We start from the raw sequence: 21790 nt of genomic DNA on the forward strand, positions 1-21790 counted from the left end.
ATTTAGAAGTATTCCTTCATTTTTTGTTTTGTAGAATAAATTGAGAGTATTGGTGTTAGTTCATTTAAGCTCTGGTAGAATTCTGTGTTTTATCCATCTGGTTCTGAGGTTATCTTTGCATTTTTATTGCTGTAAAGAGACACTATGACCACAGCAACTCCTAAAAACAAACACTTAATTGGGGTGGCTGCCTTACAGTTTCAGAGGTTCAGTCCATTATCATCATATCATCATGATAAAGAGCATGGCAGCATGCAGGCTGACTGTGGTGCTGGAGCTGAAATGCTACATTATTGCAAGCAACAGGAAGTCAATTGACTGTCACACTGAGGGGAGTTGGAGCATATAAGACCTCAAAGCCCACTCCCACAGTGAGATACTTCTTCCAACAAGGTCACACCTACTCCAACAAAGCCATACTTAAATAGTACCACTTCTTTGAGATTATGGAGGTCAATTACATTCAAACAACCACAGATGTGTTTTGTTTGTTTGTGTATTTAGTTGTAAGACTTATTTACTGCTTCTTTCTTATTGGTTGTGTGGGATCTATTGCTTACTTCATTGCTTTTTAGCTTTGTTTAGCTTTCTCAGTTTAGTGGAATGTAAGTTTTTGCATTATGGCCTTATGATTCTCTGAATTTCCTCACTTGAAATGCTTCTCTTTTCATCCTTGATTTTATTAATTTATGTCCTCTTTTTGGGAGGAGTTAATTTGTCCAAAGGTTAATATTTTCAAAGAATCAACTCTTCATTCAGTCTTTTTTTTTTTTTCACTTCTGTTTTCTGATTTTAGTCTTGACTATTAATTCTCTCTTACCAGCTACTCTTATATTTTGGTGTTTTTGTTTTTCCAAGGCCTTCATGTGCAACATTAGGTTGTTAATATGAGATCTCTCCAGTTTTGTGATGTAAGATCTCTCTTTAGGACTGTCTTTATTGTGTCCCATAGCTTTTGGTATTCATTTTTATTCAGTGGTGTGTTTAGTTAGCTTTTATGAGTTTGTGGACTGTCTTTTCTATATTACTTCTATATACCTATATATATATATATTCTATATAGATCACCCAGCTATATTACTTGGTAATCAGATGGAATGTAGTATGCTATTTCAATTTTTAAGAATTTGTTGGGGCTTGTTTTGTGTCCTAATATGTGGTCTATTTTGGAGAAAATTCTGTGAGCTATTAAGAAAAAAGTATATTTAGTGTTTGATTGGAATGTTCTATAAATGTTCACTAGTTCTGTTTGATTTATAATGTCTTTTAACTGTAGAAATTTTGTTTGGCTAGCCTTTCTATTGCTGAGAGTGGGGTGTTTAAGTCACCCATTGTCACTGTGTTGGGGTCAGTCTGTGATTTTTGATCTCATAGAGTTTGTTTCCTTTTTTATGAAATTGAATACCCCTATGCTTGGTGCATAAATGTTTAGGATTGTGTTAACCTTTTGGTGAAATTTTCCATTAATGAGAATGAAGTGTCCTTTTCTAGGTCTTCTAACTAGTTTTGGTTTGCAATCCATTTTTTCAGATATTCCGTTATTAGCTTTGCTTATTTCTTAGTCCTATTTGCTTGGAATACCTTTTCCCATGCTCTGTCCTAAAGCCATCACTGATGGTGAGGTGTTTATCTTAGAGACAGTAAAAGATGGATCTTGTTTTCTAATCCAGCCTTTTTTCTTTTAGTGGGAGATTGAGACCATTAATATTAAGTTATTATTGAACACTTCTTATTCCTGCATTCTAGTTATGGTGTTTTCTTAGACTTCCTTTGGTTCACTGATAGAGGGTTACAAATTTTGTTCTCTTAAATATATTTCACCTTTTCTTTATACAAACATATCCGTTGTACAACTGACTTGGCTTACATAAATTCCTTCAGTTTGTTTTTATTATGGAAAGTTTTTCTTTTTCCTTTGCTTATGAATGATAATCTCCCCAGGTGTAGTAGTTTGTATTGAACTCTATGGTGTTTGATTATTTTTAGTTTTTTGAGACAGAGTTTCTCTGTGTAGTTCTCTATACCAGGCTGGTCTTGAACTCACAGAGATCCACCTGTCTCTGCTTCCTTAGTACTGGGATTAAAGGCGTGCACCAACACCTCTTGGCTTTACCTTTCTCTATTTGATATACCTCTCTTTACTCCGTGGCTGGCAGTATGAAGGCATAAGTCACAAAACAATCCCACATCTTTTCAGAATTATGGATAATAAAAGGGTTATTTATTTGAGTGGAAAACTTACAGATCATTGCCCTAGACAACAGTCCTCTGAGTGAACAGGAATAGAGTGTAGAAGCTGTAAGCGGGAGCAGGAAGCAAGAGAGCTGGTGCATGGTTACTGCTGCTTTTATAGTATAGTATAACAGACCACGCCCAAGTGGGCTGGTATCTTAAAGGCTATTGGCTGAAGGAGCAGGATGTATTCCCCCAGCAGCAGTATAGCTGGGTGACTGGCCCCTGGTGTCCTCTCCTCCCTTTTCATTCTCCTGGAAAAAGGGGCTCCCTTTCTGCTCAGCCCCAATAAAGAACCCTGCTACACTTAGTTCTTCCCTACCGTTTCCTGTCAGCTAATTGCTGCTTCAGCCTCCTGACCCCAGCTTAATTTTATTTAACCAAACCAATGTAACATGTCTTCACATTGTTAACAAAAACAGCAGAAACAAATGTAACATACCTTTTCACAGTTAAAATAATATTCTACAACAGGAATCTGTAGCTGCTGGGTTTTATACATACCTACCAAAAGAAGGCTTTGTCATTCCTCTGAGTCTCACCCTTGGGGGGACGGTTTTGCTATTCCTTTGGGTTCCAGGCATTGGGTCCTTGATGTGGCCATGCCTATATTAACAATACAAATTACTCATGACTTGCCCACTCTTTACACATTCACTCTGGATTTCTTAGCTCTCCACATTAATCTGGGGTCGGGAAGTCCTCTGTTGATAGGTGACTCTGTTCTTCCATCTGAATCATTGAGCGATTGGATAACCAATGCTGTTCTGGTCGGTGGGAGTGCTTCATAGGCAGAATCTCAGATCTGACCATACCTGATAGAATTCATTACAGTAATTAGAGTATACTCAAGTGAAAAATTCTTTTTGAGCTCCTTATGCAAATGCTGGCAAATGCCCCTTCTTTGATCTTCCTACATGCTGCGTTGAGTTAGTTTTAGTATTATTAAATGCCATGCAGATATGGTGAGGGTTTCTTTTCTAGGCTTGGAATATTTTGTTTGTATTGTTTCATCATACTGAAATACTAGTCCTATACCACTTGCTCTGAGTTTCCTGAGAATGTGGTTTGCATGGGGTGTCAGCTGCCAAGCTACCACAGAAGCAGAAACCTTTCTGAAATGTGTTGCTTTTATTCTGTAGATTGTCAGTGCTGTGCTGCCATTGCTTTGGATGTTGCCTTTTCCCCACCAGTTACTTAAGTGTGTTACTTTTCTTTCTTTTTTTAAAAGATTTATTTATTATGCATACAGTGTTTTTCATGCATGTATGCCTGTTCACCAGAAGAGGGCACCAGATTACATTATCGATGTCTGAGTCTCCATGTGGTTGCTGGGAATTGTACTCAGGATCTCTGGAAGGCAGCCAGCCAATGCTCTAAACCTCTGACCATCTTTCCAGCCCCATGTGTTACTTTTCTAATAGCTGTTTTTCAGCTTTCCCCAGGTTATTCCTTGGAGACTCTGGCCAACTGTAACTGAGTGTTGTTTGCCATGTTGGGTTTCTCTCTTAGTAATTTTTTAAAAAATGATTTTTAATTCTTATTTTTATTTGTGTATGTTACATATATGCCTCTGTGGGTGTACATATTTGCATACATGGAGGCAGGACAAGGGCATTTTGTGGTGTCCTTTTGTCACTCTTTTCTTTTTCCTTTAGGCATAAGCTCCCTGAACCTGAAACTTGTTTGTTTGGATGGGGTGACAGCCAGCAAGCCCTAGCTATCCTCCTGTCTGTTCTGACTGTTCATTGCTAGTGTGCAGAACTAAAATTGCTTCTCTTTGTTTTTTCAAGGCAGGGTTTCTCTTTGTATCCCTGACTGTCCTAGAACTTGCTCTGTAGATCAGGTTGGGCTCAAGCTCAGAAATCTGCCTGCCTCTTTTTCCTGAGTGCTGGGATTAAAGTTGTATACCACCACCCAGCTGAGAGCAACTTTTATGCCACTGTTGTTGTCATGGGCCCACATTGGATGGAATTAAAGGTGTGTGCCACCACTCTCCTGCTGATAACTAAAACTTTTTTTCATATTGAGTAAGAATGTAGAAACGGTTGACTTTTTTATTTATTGGTTTCTGTATTTTTAGTGTATTCTAGGATTTCTGTTTGATTTTTCCAGACAGGGTTTCCTCTATGTAGCTTTGCAGCACGTCCTGGAACTCACTAACAGGCTAGCCTTGAACTCACAGAGATCTGACGGCTGGGATTAAAGGCCTGCCCAGCAAGACTTCTTTCTCTATTCCTAATGGTGAAAGGAAAACATTTAGTCTTCTTCAATAGTATTTAGTTATAAATTCTGTTTTTTGTTTTTGTTTTTTAAAGCTGATTCTGGAGTGCCTTGTAGTAGATGACAAATGTTCTGATTTCAGCAAATGGACAGATAACAGAGAACAAAGGTTAGCCTGATTTCTGATAACTAGTTAAGAACTAAGTAAATGTGAAGGTGAAAGAGTTCAGTATGGTAACAGAAAGTGGCACCAGGCTTTGGATTGGGTGAGTTGGCTTGATTACTGATTCTACCTGAGTAACAAGTTTCTTGGCATTCTGTCTTAGTTTCCCCATCTTTCTCTGTATTTTCATTGTTGTGAAGGCAGAGAAAGTCAAATGATTTTTTTTTGTAGACTGATGTTCATTGTGTTCATTTGACAAAGAATTGCTATCCAAATGGCATTAAGCTATCAAGTGTAGTGTGATTAAATAAAATTGACTTAGATTATATTATGCTCTTCAAAGCAGCTATAGTCTAATAGGTAATGTGGTAAATGCCTAAAATAAAAGGTTGAGAATGATGATTTGGTCAGAAGAATGGTGCCAATAAGTCACTATTGCGTCTTGGAGTTGTTATGAAGAAAAGGCTTTAGGACTATCCTTGAAAATTAGGAAGGATTCACTATAAAAGATCGAGAATGTTCTCCATAGGTAATGAAAACACAGTATAGCATTGGTCTCATGTAGTAGTTGTTAGGTATATTAGTTTTTTTTCCGTTTATTTATTTATTAAAGATTTCTGTCTCTTCCCCGCTGCCCCCTCCCATTTCCCTCCCCCTCCCACAATCAAGTCCCCCTCCCTCGTCAGCCCAAAGAGCAATCAGGGTTCCCTGCCCTGTGGGAAGTCCAAGGACCACCCACCTCCATCCAGGTCTAGAAAGGTGAGCATCCAAACTGCCTAGGCTCCCACAAAGCCAGTACGTGCAGTAGGATCAAAAACCCATTGCCATTGTTCTTGGGGTCTCAGTAGTCCTCATTGTCTGCTATGTTCAGCAAGTCTGGTTTTAACCCAGGCTTTTTCAGACCCAGGCCAGCTGGCCTTGGTGAGTTCCCGATAGGGCATCCCATTGTCTCAGTGTGTGGGTGCCCCCCTCGCGGTCCTGAGTTCCTTGCTCGTGCTCTCTCTCCTGGTGCTCCTGATTTGGACCTTGAGATTTCAGTCCAGTGCTCCAATGTGGGTCTTTGTCTCCTTTCATCGCCTGATGAAAGGGTATATTAGTTTTGTTTCTGGTACTGTGATAAATATACCTTGACAAGAAAAAACCTTTGTGGGGGAAAGGATTTATTTTGGTTTATGGTTCCGGAGCTATACAGTATTATGTTGGGCAGAAATGGCAACATCAGGTGTGAGACTGTTTAGTCACATTTTATTCATAAACAGGAAGCAGAGAAAACAAAAAGTAGGGCCAGGCTGTAAAACCTGAGCGTCTGCCTCTAGTGATGGACTTACTTAAGCAAGGTTACACTTAAAAGTTTTTATAACTTTCCCAAACAGAGCCACCAGCTGGTGACCAAATGTTCAAATACATGCCATGCTTCGAGGAACATTTTATATTCAAACCACAACAGTAGGGAACGCTAGATTAGGACCATTCATTAGGAGCATCATCAGTAGTGTTCTTACTATATAAATATTAGTGAGCATCTGGAATTGGCCAGGTTTGTATTCAGAGTCAAAGCTTTGAAGATATTGTCTCTCAGTTTAGTTGGGTAGGGCAATTAAGTTATTTTTATTATGAGATAAGACAAGAGATAAGACAATGTGGGAGGATTATGGGACAAAGATTATTTCTAGTTCTGTTATATTAAAAGGAGGTTTTTGTTGGTGTGTGAGTGAATGAGTGAGTGTGTGTGTGTGTATGTGTATGATTTATGTATCCTAGACTGGTCTGGAGCTTGCTATGTAGCCTTAAACTTGACCTGATCTTCCTACCTTCAACTTGTGAGTGCAGGGATTATAGTTGTGCCCCCAACATGCCTGGTTTATGTTGTGTAGGTGATTGAACTCAGGGCTTCATGCATGCTAGTTAAGAATCAATTGAGCTATATCCCCAGTTTCAGTAAAGGCAAATTTTGGATAGGTGGTAAGCATTGTACTAAATAAAACGTTGTATCCCTTGTTAGGCAGATGCAGGAGGTGATTAGAGGAATGTGAGAGAAACATTCTGGGCCTGGCATTTGGTTTATTTTTGAATGGTTGGACAAGGGCTTTGTATACATGCTGTGGCTAAGGACTTTGGGTAGAGGGGTATTGGAAGATTATTCAGGTGGCTGCTTGGAGGGTAATCAATCTGAAAGGGTGGAGATTTGATATAGGAGCCTGATAAAGAGACTTCTCTTAGTAAGTGATGATGCAGAGTCTAATGTAGAGAAGAGTAGTGTAGCTGTTAAGGTTAAAGAGTCAGGAGACTTGAAAGTGGAAAAAATAGAGTTGACAGGACTTGGAGACCAGTTGGATGTCGCAGAGGGTGTGTGTATGCGTGTGGAGTATAGAGTGACTTCAGGTTTCTGCCATCTTGTCTGGCATCTTTGAGTATAAGGAATATTTCAGACTTAATACTCTTTAAAGGTTTTAACTGTATTGTACTGAGGGCTATGTATGGTAATTGGAAGTAGTGAGGAGGTGGCTAAGCCAGGGCTTCATAACCATCTCTGGTATAGAGGTATATGATGCTTACTGATAATAAATTGCAAGTTTATTTTGTAATAATTATTTGATATGAATACAGTTGTATTAAAGACAGAACCAAATCTGAATACTAAAGAAATGCACGTACTTTTCACTTTTACATAAGGAATTAAATGTTGACTTAGTAATTAATATTGTCATGTAGAGAGCTCTTCAGTGTTTTTCAGAGTTGATTAATATTCTTGTTTTATGATGGTCAATGCCTAGAGTGCCTCTTTGCATAAATACATGTTATAAAGTGTCAGAGCAGTTTTGGGCTGTTTTAGAAATTGATGTGAATCGTGTCCTGATCTCATGCCAGAATTGATCTGATGATTTTTGCTGTTGTTTTTGTTTTAAAGAAACTCAGCAGTTCAAACAGCAGTTTTAAAATTAAAATATTTTAGCATAATACATTTCAAAGATATTTACTAACATGTTATTATGTGCTGAGAAGAGACAGCAGGAAGCTAAGAAAATACCTATTGTTTTATAAAATTATAAAACTGTATAGTAAAACATTGTGGTTTATACCCTACAGTAGTCTCAAATCTGAGCGCTGAGGTTTTTCAGGCAACATTCATTGGCATGACATAGTGTGAACACATGTCCAATGAAAAGAGTCCATGTTGCCGGGCGGTGGTGGCGCACGCCTTTAATCTAGCACTCGGAGGCAGAGGCAGGCGGATCTCTTTGAGTTCGAGGCCAGCCTGGTCTACAAGAACTAGTTCCAGGACAGGAACCAAAAGCAACAGAGAAACCCTGTCTCGAAAATCCAAAAAAAGAAAAAAGAAAAAAAAAAAAGAGTGCATGTTGCATGCTCAGAACCACAATTGCAATGAAGCTGCGCAATAACACTGCCAGAAACTTCTCTTCTCTGTTACATTTAAGTTTGAGTTAACGTCTGGTTATTGTATCTTCAGAAACTGCAATTCACATGTTAAAAAACTGCTCTAAGTTATTATGTATCTTAGTCACTGTTGTATTGTTAAGTGACACTGTGACCAAGACAATTCTTATAAAAAGCATTTAACTATGTACTTGCTTACAGTTCAGAGGTTATCCACGGTCATGGTGGGGAGCATGGGGGCATGTAAGCAATAGCTTAGAGTTCTATATTCTGATCCATAGGCGGTGTTGGGGGGGGATGACTGACTGCCTGACTGTGCCTGGCATAGGCTTTTGAAACCTCAAAGCACACTCTTAGTAACATTTCCTCCAACAAGGCCACACCTCCTAATACTTGTAATCTTTTCAAATAGTGCCACTCCCGGGTGACTATTCAAATAATGAGCCTATGGCGTTCATTTGTATTTAGACACTCAGACCACCACAATTTGTAGGTATAAATTATATTCTGTGTGAGAATAAATATGGTACAGAAGAACTTTAAAAGACAGAAGCGGCCAGCATATATAGTCAGGAAAAAAGTAGGGAAACTGAAATGGTAGGGAGTATTTTTAAGAATATACTTAATATTGTCATAACATTCAGTTTTTGTTCTAGTTTTATAAAGCATGTTTATTTTCTAGTTAATATCAGTGAGTATATGAGTTTATGGGCACAGGAGATTGACTTGCAGGAAAGATAAAATAGCAAGATACCAGCACTTGATCTTTTGATTCACCTGTCTGTTATTTTTTTTACAAATATTTTTGTGTGTTTAAGACTATAGGTACCGGAAAGGAGATGAGAAACATCATTTTTGACATGCTTACAGGTTGTGCCATTTGGGGTCAACACCCTGTAAAACAAGGTTCCAGAGCATGGTTTATCACAGAGGGGTTAATTTTAGATAGCAATGAAGTAGAATGTAGGTGGAAGGTAATATAGTTTGTGTGGGAGAAGATATGCCTGATAAATTTTGGAACTGGTTGGTGAGCTTTAAGAATGTTGTGAAGGTTCGTAGAAGAAAAGGAAAGTGAAGGATTTGGGATATGTAAAAAAAAAATCATTGAATAGCAAGGAAGATTGGTTTGGTTATGCTGTTTACAGAGAGAATATATCAATTGGACAGGGTAGATTAAGAGAGAAGGTGGTGGGATGAAAGAGAAAAGTGGTTTTGAGGAAAAAAGAGGAGTATGGTAGACTATGTAAGACCCTCTAAGATACCCATGTTATACTCTCTGGAATGTGTATATAAAGTGTGTTGTGGCAAAATACGATTAAAAAGTACTACCTAGGTAGTTCCTGTTTGGCAAGGAGGTTTATGGAAAGGTGACTGTGGGATTGAGTTAGAAATGCCATATGCTAATACATACAGGAAGGAAGTGATGGAAGCAGAAGCCTGAATGATGGATGCCTTGAGTTAAGTGAAACTGGGAAAGGTAAGAGAACATATTACCTCGAGATTTGAGCGGAGATAGGTGGTTTAAGTTTTCAAAACTCACTGGATTTCTGTGTCTAGAACTGTGAGGTAATTTGTGTTGCTTAAGTCACCGTGTTTGGTCTAGTTTGTTAACAGCAACAGTAGGAAATATTCAGAGGGTATGGCTATATAAGGCAATGTAGAGTAGTAAGTAAGATAAGGTGCTTGCTGAGATAGCATTTGTTTACCAGGAAATGAAATTTGTAGCATGGTTAAACAAATAGAGAATAGTAAAATTAAAAACGGAATGTTAAGAGGATCAAATATTAAGAGAATGATGTATGTACTCCCTAAATCTTAATTTTTAGACGGTGCTGGATCTGATGTATTCAGTAGTCTAATAGATTAGATAGATAAGGTAGATTTTAAATGAGGCGCATTTAAGAAACTCCCACCATTCTGTTGTAAATAATTAGTAGAGTGCATACAACAGTGCATAATAAAGTACATAGAAACATCATTTGTTGTTCTTTGAATATTTTTTGAGACAGTATCTCATTATGTAGCCCTGCCTAATCTAGAACTCACTATGTAGACCAGTCTGACCTTAGACACGCAAAGATTTTTTCCTGCTTCTGCCTCTCGAGAGCTGGGATTAAAGGTGTGTCTCCTGGCCAGCTGTTTAAAGTTTTAACTAAGAAATGCTTGAAAGAGACCTTTTAAAAATATGAATAATAATTTAAAAATCTCAATAGTACATTTAAGACTAAAATGCAGGGGTCTTTTTAGTGAAATTTGCTAATCTGCTTAGCATAACAATTTCCACTCTTATTTTCCTGCAAATGCCATGATTTCATTTTTGTTTATTGTTGGAGGAGGGCCGCTTGTTGGTTCCCGTCCCTTTGGCTAGCCTAGACCCAAAATAATCACACAGAAACTGTATTAATTAAAACATTGCTTGGCCCATTAGCTCTAACTTACTGGCTAATTCTTACGTCTTAATTTAGCCCATTTCTAGTAATCTGCACCACCACGAGTTTGTGGCCTACCAGACAAGTTTCAGCTCTCTTTCTCCAGCGATGATTCCATGGCTTCTTTCTGACTCTGTCCTTCTTTCTCCCAGCATTCAGCTTAGTTTTCCCTGCCTAGCTAAATTCTGCCCTGCTATAGGTCCAAAGCAGTTTCTTTATTCATTAATGGTAATCACAACATACAGAAGGAAATCCCACATTAGTTTATGGCTCAATAAGGTTCCATTGTGTATATGTACTGTGCTGTTTTTTAACCCATTCATATGTTGATAGACATCTTAAGTTGATTCTATTTCCTAACTATTGTAACCAGTGCAACAATGAATACGAATGTGAAAAAGACACATTTTGAAAAAAATAATACTTAGCATGGTAATTTTCAGTTTGATAATCATTTTCATACCTCTTGAGGATTTTAAACAAGCTTTTAAAGTAAATGTTACTTTGAGAATTCCATGAGGATGTAAGATAAATAAGGCAAAAAAAGTAGGCTAAGAAGTGTTGAGGGTAATGGCAATTGTATTGGATATTGATTACGTGAGCTTCTGTGTTTTCTTTCACCCCAGGAAATTACATTGGCAAATGATGCTCAATGGTGGATTGGATAATCTTTCAGCAAAAATAATTTAGGTAGCTAAAAATTGATTATTTTGGTTTTAAGACTTGGCAAACTAGTGAAAGTTTTAGAAAAAATGAAATCTAATTTAGATGACTGAGGAGACTTTAAAAAGAAACCACAAAGGTGATGCAGATTAAGGGAGCTCACAAAGAATGCTAAGTCATCACTAAGAGCAAATCCTGAAATGACAAGAATACAGTGAGTGCTGTTGGAGCTGTGGGAAAGAGCTATGATGGCAAAGGGGACAAAGCTGCCTGAATTTGTGAGAGTTCACCAAGTACATTGCTCAGAACTGGATTCTTGCAGAGTCTCTGTGATATTGTTGGAATGACCAGGACACCATGCTCTCTCCCTTTACGGTAGTGATTCTTAACCCGTGGGTCTCAGCCCCTTTGCCAAACTTCTGCTCCAAAAATATTTACATTACAGTTCATAACAGTCTCAAAATTATAGTTATGAAGTAGCAACAAAAATATTTTTATGGTTGGAGGTCATCCCACCATGAGGAACTGCATTAAAGGGTTGCAGCATTAGGAAGAGAACCACATTGAGAACCACTGCTTTAAGGGACACTTAACTAGCCTAGCTAATTAATAGTGAGCTCTAGCCTGTTTGAGTTGCAATTCTGATTTTACTTAAATTGTATAAACCTAAGTAAATTTGGAAAAGTTCTTAAAAGCATAAGATAATCTCTTAGTTTTTTAAAAGAGTTCTTAAAATTTTTGTTTGTAAATATTGTGTGGGGCGGTATGTGCAAATGAGTGCAGTGCCCATTGAGATCAGAAGGGGGCTTTGGATCTCCTGGAGCCAGGTGCCTGACCTTGGTGCTGAACCTTTGAGAACACTACCTGCTCTTAATTTCTACTGCCCGTGCCATCTTTTTAGCTCCTAAAGAGATCTTTAACTTACTTAAAACCAGCAATGAGCCGGGCAGGGTTAGCACATGTCTTTAACCCCAGCACTAGAGAAGCAGAGAGACAGGTGGATCTTTGTGATTTGAAGCCAGCCTGGTCTACAGATGAGTGCCACGACAGCCAGGGCTACACAGAGAAACCCTGTCTCAAAAAACCACAAAGCAGAAAAACAAACAAGCAGTGAATAGTTAACGTGTTCACTGTAAATTCAACAGATAGAACTATCATAAAAACCCATTTTAATTGTTTACTTAGTTATGTGTTTGTGTGCGTGCGTGCATGCATGCTTACTTGCGTGTGTACATTGAGGTCAAGATAGATTGCAGAAATTGGTTCTCTTATGGGTCCTTGGGGGCTAGAACTCTTGGTATTTAGATTTGGTGACAAATACTTTAACACCAAGTTGTCTTGTCCAAGAAAAAAAATTAAGAAATTTTATTCATAAGAAAGAATTTTAGTAAGATTGTTATAGTGCAACTTGTTATAGGTTTAAAGATGCATTTCTTTCTCACCCTCACAGCTATACCTGAAACATTAGTAAAATGGTAAGGTTTTTGGAAATGTTGGCAAAACTATTACTTAAAAATCATCTATATTTGAGTTTTGTTTTTTATATTAAATTTTAGGTTATCAGACTGTTAGCTGTAAATAGTAAATGTATCATTGCAGTTTACTAGCAACTTAGCAGAGTCTGAGAATGTATTACATACAATTTTTGTGTCTGTATTAAATAGGTAACCCAAGTCATGGTCCTAGGAAATACATTGTAGAAAAATTGCTTTATAAAAGTCTCTTATTACCTGTGATGAGATGCCATCTCTTTGCTTTCTTTCTCTTGCTGTTCATTGGTATCTATCTGATCAGGGGATACACATATGACTTACATATGTTTGGTCTGGAGCTCAACCATCTGAAGGGAGAAGAAACAATCAAAATGTAGCTAAGTTTCCTAATATAGCATTTGCTTCCTATATAAAATTATACAGGTTATTTTACAATCTTTCTTTGATTTAGTTAAGTGTTTTCACTTATTTTAGTGAATAATTGTAAAATTGTATCTTTATTTCAATAATTGGTAGGTACAGCTGCTTAATGAATTAGAATATTTTAAAAGCTTATGTTTTTATTATTCAGAAATAATTGCATATATTTTTATGTAAGGCATGGGGCTTGTATGCAATGATAGCTCAATGTTGAAACAAACTAGGTCTTATTTCTACAATTTTGAAAGAATTCTGAAGTATCAAAAATAGGACTCATGTGGTAAAGAGACAATTTATTTGTACCAGAAACTGTGACTGAGGGAGGAGGGTAGAAGACTATCTGCTGCTGTCTTTGTTTGATCCTTACTGCCTATTCCTCCTCTCTGACTTAGCAGTGATGGCCTGTTGCTGCCCTAATTGTTATTTTTCTTATGAAGTTTTTTTATTGTTTTGTTTTAAATTCAGCCTTATCTTTGAGCATTCATAGGTCAGAGCAAAAGAAGAATATTTTAAAGAAAATTGCCCTCTGGTATTTTATTTAGAAATAACAACAAAACCTTTCAGAGATGGTGTATTATTATTTTGAAAGTAGGTAATTTGTTTCACTTCAGAGATTCAAATTAGCACTCTATAAAATTTAATTTGGTTACTGACTAAATATTAATTATTTTTCACCAGACGGTCTGCCAAATCTCGAAGCAGAAGCCCATATTCATCTAGGCACTCAAGATCTCGTAGCAGGCACAGATTGTCTAGATCTAGAAGTCGTCACTCAAGCATTTCTCCTAGTACACTAACTCTCAAGAGTAGCCTGGCAGCTGAATTGAACAAGAATAAAAAGGCACGAGCTGCAGAGGCAGCAAGAGCTGCAGAGGCAGCAAAGGCTGCAGAGGCAGCTAAGGCTGCAGAGGCAGCTGCCAAAGCTGCAAAAGCCTCAAATGCATCTACCCCTACGAAGGGGAGCACAGAAACTGGTGCCAGTGCCTCACAGACAAACCACGTGAAGGATGTGAAGAAACTGAAAACTGAACATGCACCTTCGCCCTCAAGTGCTGGGACCGCCAAAAGTGACAAAGTAAAGACAAAGCCACCCCTTCAAGTAACAAAGGTAGACAATAACTTGATTGTAGATAAAGCCTCCAAGAAAACAGTTGTTGGGAAGGAAAGTAAAGCTGCTGCTACAAAGGAAGAACCAGTATCTACTACTAAAGAGAAAACTAAGCCACTCACACCAAGCGTAGGTGCTAAGGAGAAGGAGCAACATGTGGCTTTAGTGACCTCTACATTACCCCCGTTACCTTTGCCTCCCATGCTGCCTGAAGATAAAGATACTGATAGGTAAGTGCAAACATTTGAAATTTGTCAGTAACTGTTTAAAAAAAAAAAAGAAACTTTAAACTGAGAAATATGATTTAACTCTGGATTATCCTTCCCCAAAGTTAGTATAAAAGCCTCTTTATCTTGTTTGTTTTTGGGGAATGGGTGAGTAGAGAGGATGAGCTGGCTTTGCACTATGTAGCTAGCCTTTGGCTGATCTGGAATTTACTGTATAGAACCAGCTAGCCTCTTAGCTCAGGAACTCTCTCTGCCTGACTCCAGAGTGCTTAGGTTAAGAATGTACACTATCGCATTCAGCTCCAGCTTTCTCAATCTACACTGTTTTATGCCTTTTCTCTTTCAGTGTTTCCTCTTTTTTTTTTTTTTTTGCTCCTTGAATGGATGTATATGTTTTTTGGATATGAAATTTTCTATTACTGCTACTATAGACATGACTGAGGTAGTCATTTCTTTCAGTGACTGACTTAAATACAAAGTGTATAAAAGGGAGACATTCTTTTCAGTGAAGTTTTGAGTTATTAAAATGTGAAAAAGACAAATGGTTAGAAATAATCACTTGGATCAGGCAGGAAATATTTTTATAGCCTTGTTTTGTTAGAAGTACAATATACTTTGTTAATGGACTACATGTGGAAGATCATAGCTGTTCATAGTCTTACGTTTTCAGTTTTTCTGTGCTCTATTCCATGTTATATCCAACAATGAGAATATTTATCATGAAAAATCACAGATTAGTTATTTGAATTAGATGACCTGATAGAATGCTGTAAGCTAAAGTTCTGTGCATCTCAGATACTATTATTATTAGCTTTAGTATAAATCAGGACTGGGGGAAATGTACGCTATCTTAGGTTAATGATGTTTTCATTTTACAAAAGTAAAATGCCTAATTATTATTCTACAGAGTTGTGAAATATAATAGACCTCATGTTTTGTTTGAAAGGACTGTTGTTTAGGTTTTGGTAAGCAAAGAACTGTTGGCTTTCTCTTCCTCTTTTATAAGGGAGGAACCACTCCTCATCTCTCCAGCCCCTTTCACCAATTTTAGTGAGTTTCATGTTTAAAAGTTTCTTTTTAGAAACCTGGTGTGGGTTTTTGTTGTTTGTTTTTGTGTTAAACAGGTTGAAATTGCCTTGTTGATGTAGAGAGATCATCTTTTCTGATAATGTTTCTGAAAACCTGAATATGGAAGGTGTCTTTATTTACTTTATTTAAAGATAATTTTAAAGAAGAGTAATGGTCTACATAATCTCAGTAGCCATGTTTTAAGGAGTAATTTCCACCTTTGCATTCTTTAAGTATGCCTCTACCCACTCCTAGTTAACTGTCATATTTACATTCTTAAATAAATCTCCAAAGATTGTTTGTGCTTTTTGTGACTGTGATTTCGTAAATCTGAACTCTTGTTTCTTTTATGTATTTGGGCATTTTATAAAGTTAAACAATAAAATTAGTATTTTAACTTTCTAGAGCAGTGGGTCTCAACCTTCCCAGTGTTATGACCCTTTAATCCAGTTCCTCATATTGTAATGACCCCCAACCATAAAAAATATTTTTGTTGCTATTTCATAACTGTAATTTTGCTACTATTATGAAACATAATGTAAATTTCTTTGGTGGCCCCTATAAAAGGGTCATTTGACCTCCAAGGGGGTTGGGGCTCACAGGTTGAGAATGACCAGAGTCAACAAATGCCAGTATTTAATATATCTACTTTTATGCTTTTAATTTCCCTGTATAAGGAAAGTGTATGTGTATACACATCATTTTGAAAATAAGTGGTTGTCATAGTTTTCGGTTTACTCATATGTGCTGTTAATGTAACCTCAGATAATTACAGGTGTTATTTACCCCCATACGTTGAAAAGTTTGTCTTACCTCTGAATTTGTCTGATTGCTTTTCTCTAACCTTTCCATTTCCTATAAACTTAGAAATCATTTGGATCTTGGATAAGTTCAGAATAAATACTGGTTTTGGCTAGAATATTTAGGAGATGATCTTATGCACTTCTTGACAAAATGTTAAACTGTGATGTGATAACTTGGTTAATTGACCAACCAACCTTAAAACCTCTGTGTAGAGGGTACAAATGTCTACTTTAGGATATATTTCTGTAGGATATATATTAGTCAATTTGAAGATCTGTTTTCCCTGAAACTGGTCATCTACTGTTTAGCACTCACTCATAAGATTGCTAATCATTACTATAATAGGAACTACAAATGATGATTTTTTAAAATTTGATCATTCCTCTTAATAGCTGTTAATAAAGCAAACATAAAAAAGGCAATTCCTCCTGCTCCACCTAGTCCTCTTAATCAAATGGAACTTTTCTTTTTTCTACATTATAATCAGTTACAGTCATCGATCTGGGTTTGGCTGATAGGTACTCTTTTAAGCAAAATCCTTTCACCTTTTTCACTGGACTGGTGCCTCCTTGAGTGTTAGCCAAACAGAGTATGCCAGACTCTGAATCCTTTTCCCAGAACCGCAGCTCCCTCCCTCCCTCCCTCCCTCCCTCCCTCCCTCCCTCTCANCTCCCTCCCTCCCTCCCTCCCTCCCTCAATTCCTCCCTCCCTCAATCCCTCCCTTAATCCCTCTGTCTTTATTGTTTTTATTGAGTATACATTTTCTCCCCTCTCCCCTTCTGCCCTCTCCTGTGACCTCGACACTCCTCTATTACTCAGAAGAGCTTGTCCTTTTCTTCTTCCTATGTAGATTCGTGTATGTTGTGCTGCTTCAGAGCAGGTGACATTTGTGGTTCCTCCATACACGCCTCAATAAACTAGAGATTATTTACAGTAACTAAACCAGTGTCTCCTATATTGCTTATGTTTAGTTAGAGAACAAATACATGTTTCTACACAACTATTTACCGATATTATACCTGTTTATTCTGAGCCCATATTGTTGATAAATAGGAATTTGCAAGTGAACACTGTGAAAATACATGTTATCTTCAAGGCCAGGGCCATTATTTTTGAGATGAAAAGAGTTTTTGTCTGTGTTGGGGTTAGTTTAGCGTAGTTTTTTCTTTCCTTTCCTTTCCAGCCTTTTCTCAGTGCAGCATCACATGCCTAACTACTTTGTTCTGGAAAATTAGAGAAGACATTCATAAGACATATGGAAAAACATATGTCATAAGACATATTGTTATTTCCAATAATTTTTCATAAAATTAGGAAAAACAAAAACTCTGGTCTGAATATTTATGTAAATTCTCTGATTTAAAAATATTGACAGTTATTTTTTTTTTAACAATACATTGGATAAACTGAATTATACTTTCTCTAGTTTCAATAGGCTTCTTGAATCTATTAAAATAGGTTGACCATTTTATCTGATATTTTTTGCTCATTTTTCAGAAAACTTTCTTACTATTATTTGCTTTTATTCAAAGACGATTTGCTTGCAACACTTGAATGTAATGAGTTTGGATACACACAGCTTTGCAGAGCTCCATGCCAAAGACAGCTCTTATTTCCATTTGTTCACACTTAACTTTATTTTCTTCAAAGTCAAAAATGTCTTCACCTTGTTGGTGTTACATATTTCTTGTTAAGGGATTTTATTTATTTTTGTAACTGTAAAATATGGAAAACAAACATTTTATTTATTGAAAGCAGTAAAATATTTTTGTTATTATGAAAATATAATATCTGGTGATCTATATAATAATGTAGTTGAATGTAGTTCCTTAAGTAAAAAAAATGGTAAAGTTAAGACTTTTAGACCCCTTTCATCAAAATGCACTTAAGTATCTCAGAAAAAAAGAGAAGTTTTACTAAAGTTTTAATACAAGTTAGAGACTTTATATTCTAAATAGGTTACTTTAAATAGGCATAGTTATAAACAGAATAAAATATAACTAATAAATAAAATAATAAATAAAATAATAATAAATATTAATAAAAAATAATAAATAAATAAAAAAAATAAATAAAAATAAATAAAATAAAAAACTAATAAATAAAATAAAATATAACTAACGTTTAGCACCTCACCAGGCTCTGAATCCATTTGTCTAGTATTTTAATTTACTGCTTACCAATTTTCCAAAAATCTGACCTTCTATATGAAAGAAACAGTAGTGTAATATTTATTACTTTTTATTAAATCTCCAGGACTTTACACAAAACTATAAAAGCCTGTAATATTTGTTGAGTAGCAGGATGGTAACATTGAGAAATGGGCTGTGTAATTCCTTACAAATCACTTTCTTTTCAAATATGTTTACCTGCTAAAGAACCTTCTAGAGAGTAACAGTTATGAAGAACAAAGATTATTTTACTCTTTGTCTGGCAAATAGTTTTCAGTATGTGGTACTAAAGGACCTATGTATCTGATAATAATAATATTCAATAGGAGTAGAAGTGGTTTCAACTAAAGTTAAATTATTTTCAGTGATATGTTTATTAATTTTGAGCCACAACAGAATATGAGCTTTTCCACTATTAGATTGAAAACTTGTGTGAAAGTATATAAGGTCCAAATTTTATTATCATGAAAAGGTTCCCTTTTAACATGTCTTGATTAGGTAACAGATTTTTAGTATTTGGGAAATTTTAAATTATCAGTTACAATTCAGATACAATTAGAAAACTGCAGCTCTTTGGGTATTTTTTAAAGTATAGGACTAACCAAGGTTATAATAATTCTATTATGGAAGGCCAGAGTTCATGATGACAGAACAAAGGCATGATAGCAGGAACAGCTTGCAGATCTTGTCTTGCCTCTGTCTCCCAAGTGTTGGGATTAAAGGCATGCTCCACAGTGCTGGGCTGAGAGCTCACATCTTGATCAGCAAATTAGAGGTGGAAAGGGAGCACAGGTAATGAATGGCTCTTTAAAACCTTAAAGCCTGCTCTCCAACAATGCATATCTTCTAATTCTTTTCAAACAGTTTCACCAATAGGGATCAAAATACCTGTGGGGGTTCATTATCAGTCAGACCACCACAGGTCTTTAAAAATTAAAAAATCATGGGCTGGAGAGATGGCTCAGTGGTTAAGAGTACTAGCCTTATGGAGAGCTTAAGTTCGGTTCCTAGCAACCACATGGTGGCTCATAACAGTCTGTAATGAGATCTGGCAAGCAGGTGTACATGTAGATACAGTGTTTATGCATAAAATAATTTTTTTTAAAAAATAGAAAATTATGTGGTTCAGAAAAATTAACTTTGAAAAGAATGATATTGAATTAATTGGTTTGGATTATGTAAATGGAAAAGAATAGTGGTGTGTCATTTGCAGATTATGGTTTTATTTACTTAAAGGAAAGCATCATTTCTTCATACTATAATCAAATGGTACACAGGATTCATGAGGTTTCTTGCAAGCATAACTAGTTGATTTTTTTCTGTTTCAGTTCACAGTTTTGAAATTAGATCTCTATATTTTTTTGGAGTTTAAAATATGTTGTTTTATTTGTGTATGTGAATTGTGTATGCTGTTTGGATACCATAGTGCTTATATCAGGTGACAGGACAACCTTGGATGTTTGTTGGTCCTTATCCTTATACCTTGTTTCAGGCAAGTTCCCTTTGTTTGGGCACTTCGATGTGAATATCAGGCTAGCTGACCCATGAGCTTTCAGGGATTCTATTGTCTTTTCTTCCCCCTCTCATGTTAGGAACACTGGAATTGTAGACTTGTGTTCTGTGTCCAGCTTTATGTGAATTCTTGGGATTTGAACTGAGGTTTTTGTGCTTGCATGCCTAGCTCTACTACTCATGGAGCCATCTTCCCAGCTCCCTATACTTTATTTTATTAAAATAGTCTTAGATTTGCAAAGATAAAAAGATTCTAGAATCCCTGTTTACCTTGCATTTATTATAATTAATGAGTATCAATATATTACCATTAAGGTGTACACTATAGATTTCCATGTTTTTTACTTAATTCTGTGTCATTTCTTTTCCTACAAACTTTTCTAAGTTTCGACTTAGTGTAGACAGGAGTTTCTGTCCCGCCCGGTCTTGCAGCCATTCAGTCCTAAAGAAACACAGAGGCTTATATTAATTATAATATAATTATATAATAATTATAACTGGATTCAGGCTTATTATTAACTAGCTCTCAGAACTTAAATTAATGTCTATGTTTAGCCACATGGTTTGGTACCTTCTCTCAGTAAGGCATTCTCATCTCTGTGTCTGGATGGTAACTGACTCTGTCTTTCCTCTTCCCAGAATTCTCTTAGTCTGTTTGCCCTACCTATATTTCCTGCCTGGCTACTGGCCAGTCAGTATTTTATTAAATTAATACAAGTGACAGATCTTTACAGTGTACAAGAGCGTTAACTCACAGCAAACTTAGTGGTTGAAGAATAGTGTTCGTTTTAGCTGGACGTGAAGTGTGACTTAGGAAATACAACCTATGCATGTTGTTTAAGTCTTAAAACATGACCGTATTTTTATTATTATATAATCAAGTATTTGTGGTTTATGTGGCCCCTCTTTTCTTTTCTTTAGCTTAAGAGGCAATATTTCTGTAAAGGCAGTTAAAAAAGAAGTAGAAAAGAAACTCCGATGTCTGCTTGCTGATTTACCGTTGCCCCCCGAGTTACCAGGAGGGGATGATCTTTCTAAGAGTCCGGAGGAGAAGAAAACAGCAGCACAGTTACACAGCAAAAGAAGGCCTAAGTATGTGCTTGCTTTCTACCTGCACTTAACTTGACTGGAAACATTATATCCTGGATCATTTTAAACTTAGAAAACATTGAGATTTAAAATGGAAAGTGTACTTTTATTTTAACAGATTTATTTTTTTATTTATTGTACAAATTGGTTGAGAGTTCTGAAACAAATTTTTATAAGTGGTATACCTATTTGCCTTGACTAATAAAACCAAATGAAAATTTCTTAGTTTGTATTTATTAATTTGGGGGTGTTGTATGTGTCAGAGATATATTAGCTGTAGTTAAGATAGCTAATGAATATGAAAACACTGAAACTGAGCAAAGTGGAAGGCAGCATTCAGTGAGCTCAAACAAAGTCAGTAATGGACAGTGTTTCCCTTTGCTTTTAACTATTCATTTCTCCATATAACTTCATACATTCTCAGTTTTCCAAAACACAGAATTTTTCAGAATGGAGCTGATATAGCTTTATGTTAAATACCTCATAGAGTTCTTTTTCTTGAAACTAAGGAATGAGAACAATGGTGCTTTAAAAAAAATCTGCTTAACAAAGGGAAGTTTAAAACTTTGGGGTAGATTTGATTTAGTATTGTTCTTCAGGTAACATGTAATTTAAAAATATGAGGTTATTTTCTATTATGAGGAAAAAGCGTTAGTCTATCCTTGAATCCTACTTCAATTCTTAAATTTCTGCTACAGTTAAAACACTACATAATAACATCCTTTTAAAGAATTTGACTTTTGTTATAACTATTAAACTCTGCCCAACTATGGAATTCTGAATCTTGATTTT

The 21790-nt window shown here is 36.3% G+C and overlaps 1 protein-coding gene across 2 annotated transcripts in view; it reads left to right on the top strand.

Annotated features, from left to right (window-relative positions):
• Positions 1-21790, top strand: part of Cdk13 (cyclin dependent kinase 13) — a 100605-nt gene that overhangs the window by 24503 nt on the left and 54312 nt on the right. For both annotated transcript variants that reach the window (XM_050142377.1, XM_050142378.1), the window contains exons 2-3: positions 13698-14357; positions 20831-21001. In XM_050142377.1, coding sequence (XP_049998334.1) covers positions 13698-14357; positions 20831-21001 — 831 coding nt within the window. The remainder of the gene's footprint in view (positions 1-13697; positions 14358-20830; positions 21002-21790) is intronic.

The sequence above is a fragment of the Alexandromys fortis genome, unplaced genomic scaffold (assembly GCF_014885135.2).
Source record: "Alexandromys fortis isolate MF-2015 unplaced genomic scaffold, M_Fortis_MF-2015_v1.1 scaffold_5, whole genome shotgun sequence".
Classification (NCBI taxonomy): Eukaryota; Metazoa; Chordata; class Mammalia; order Rodentia; family Cricetidae; genus Alexandromys; species Alexandromys fortis.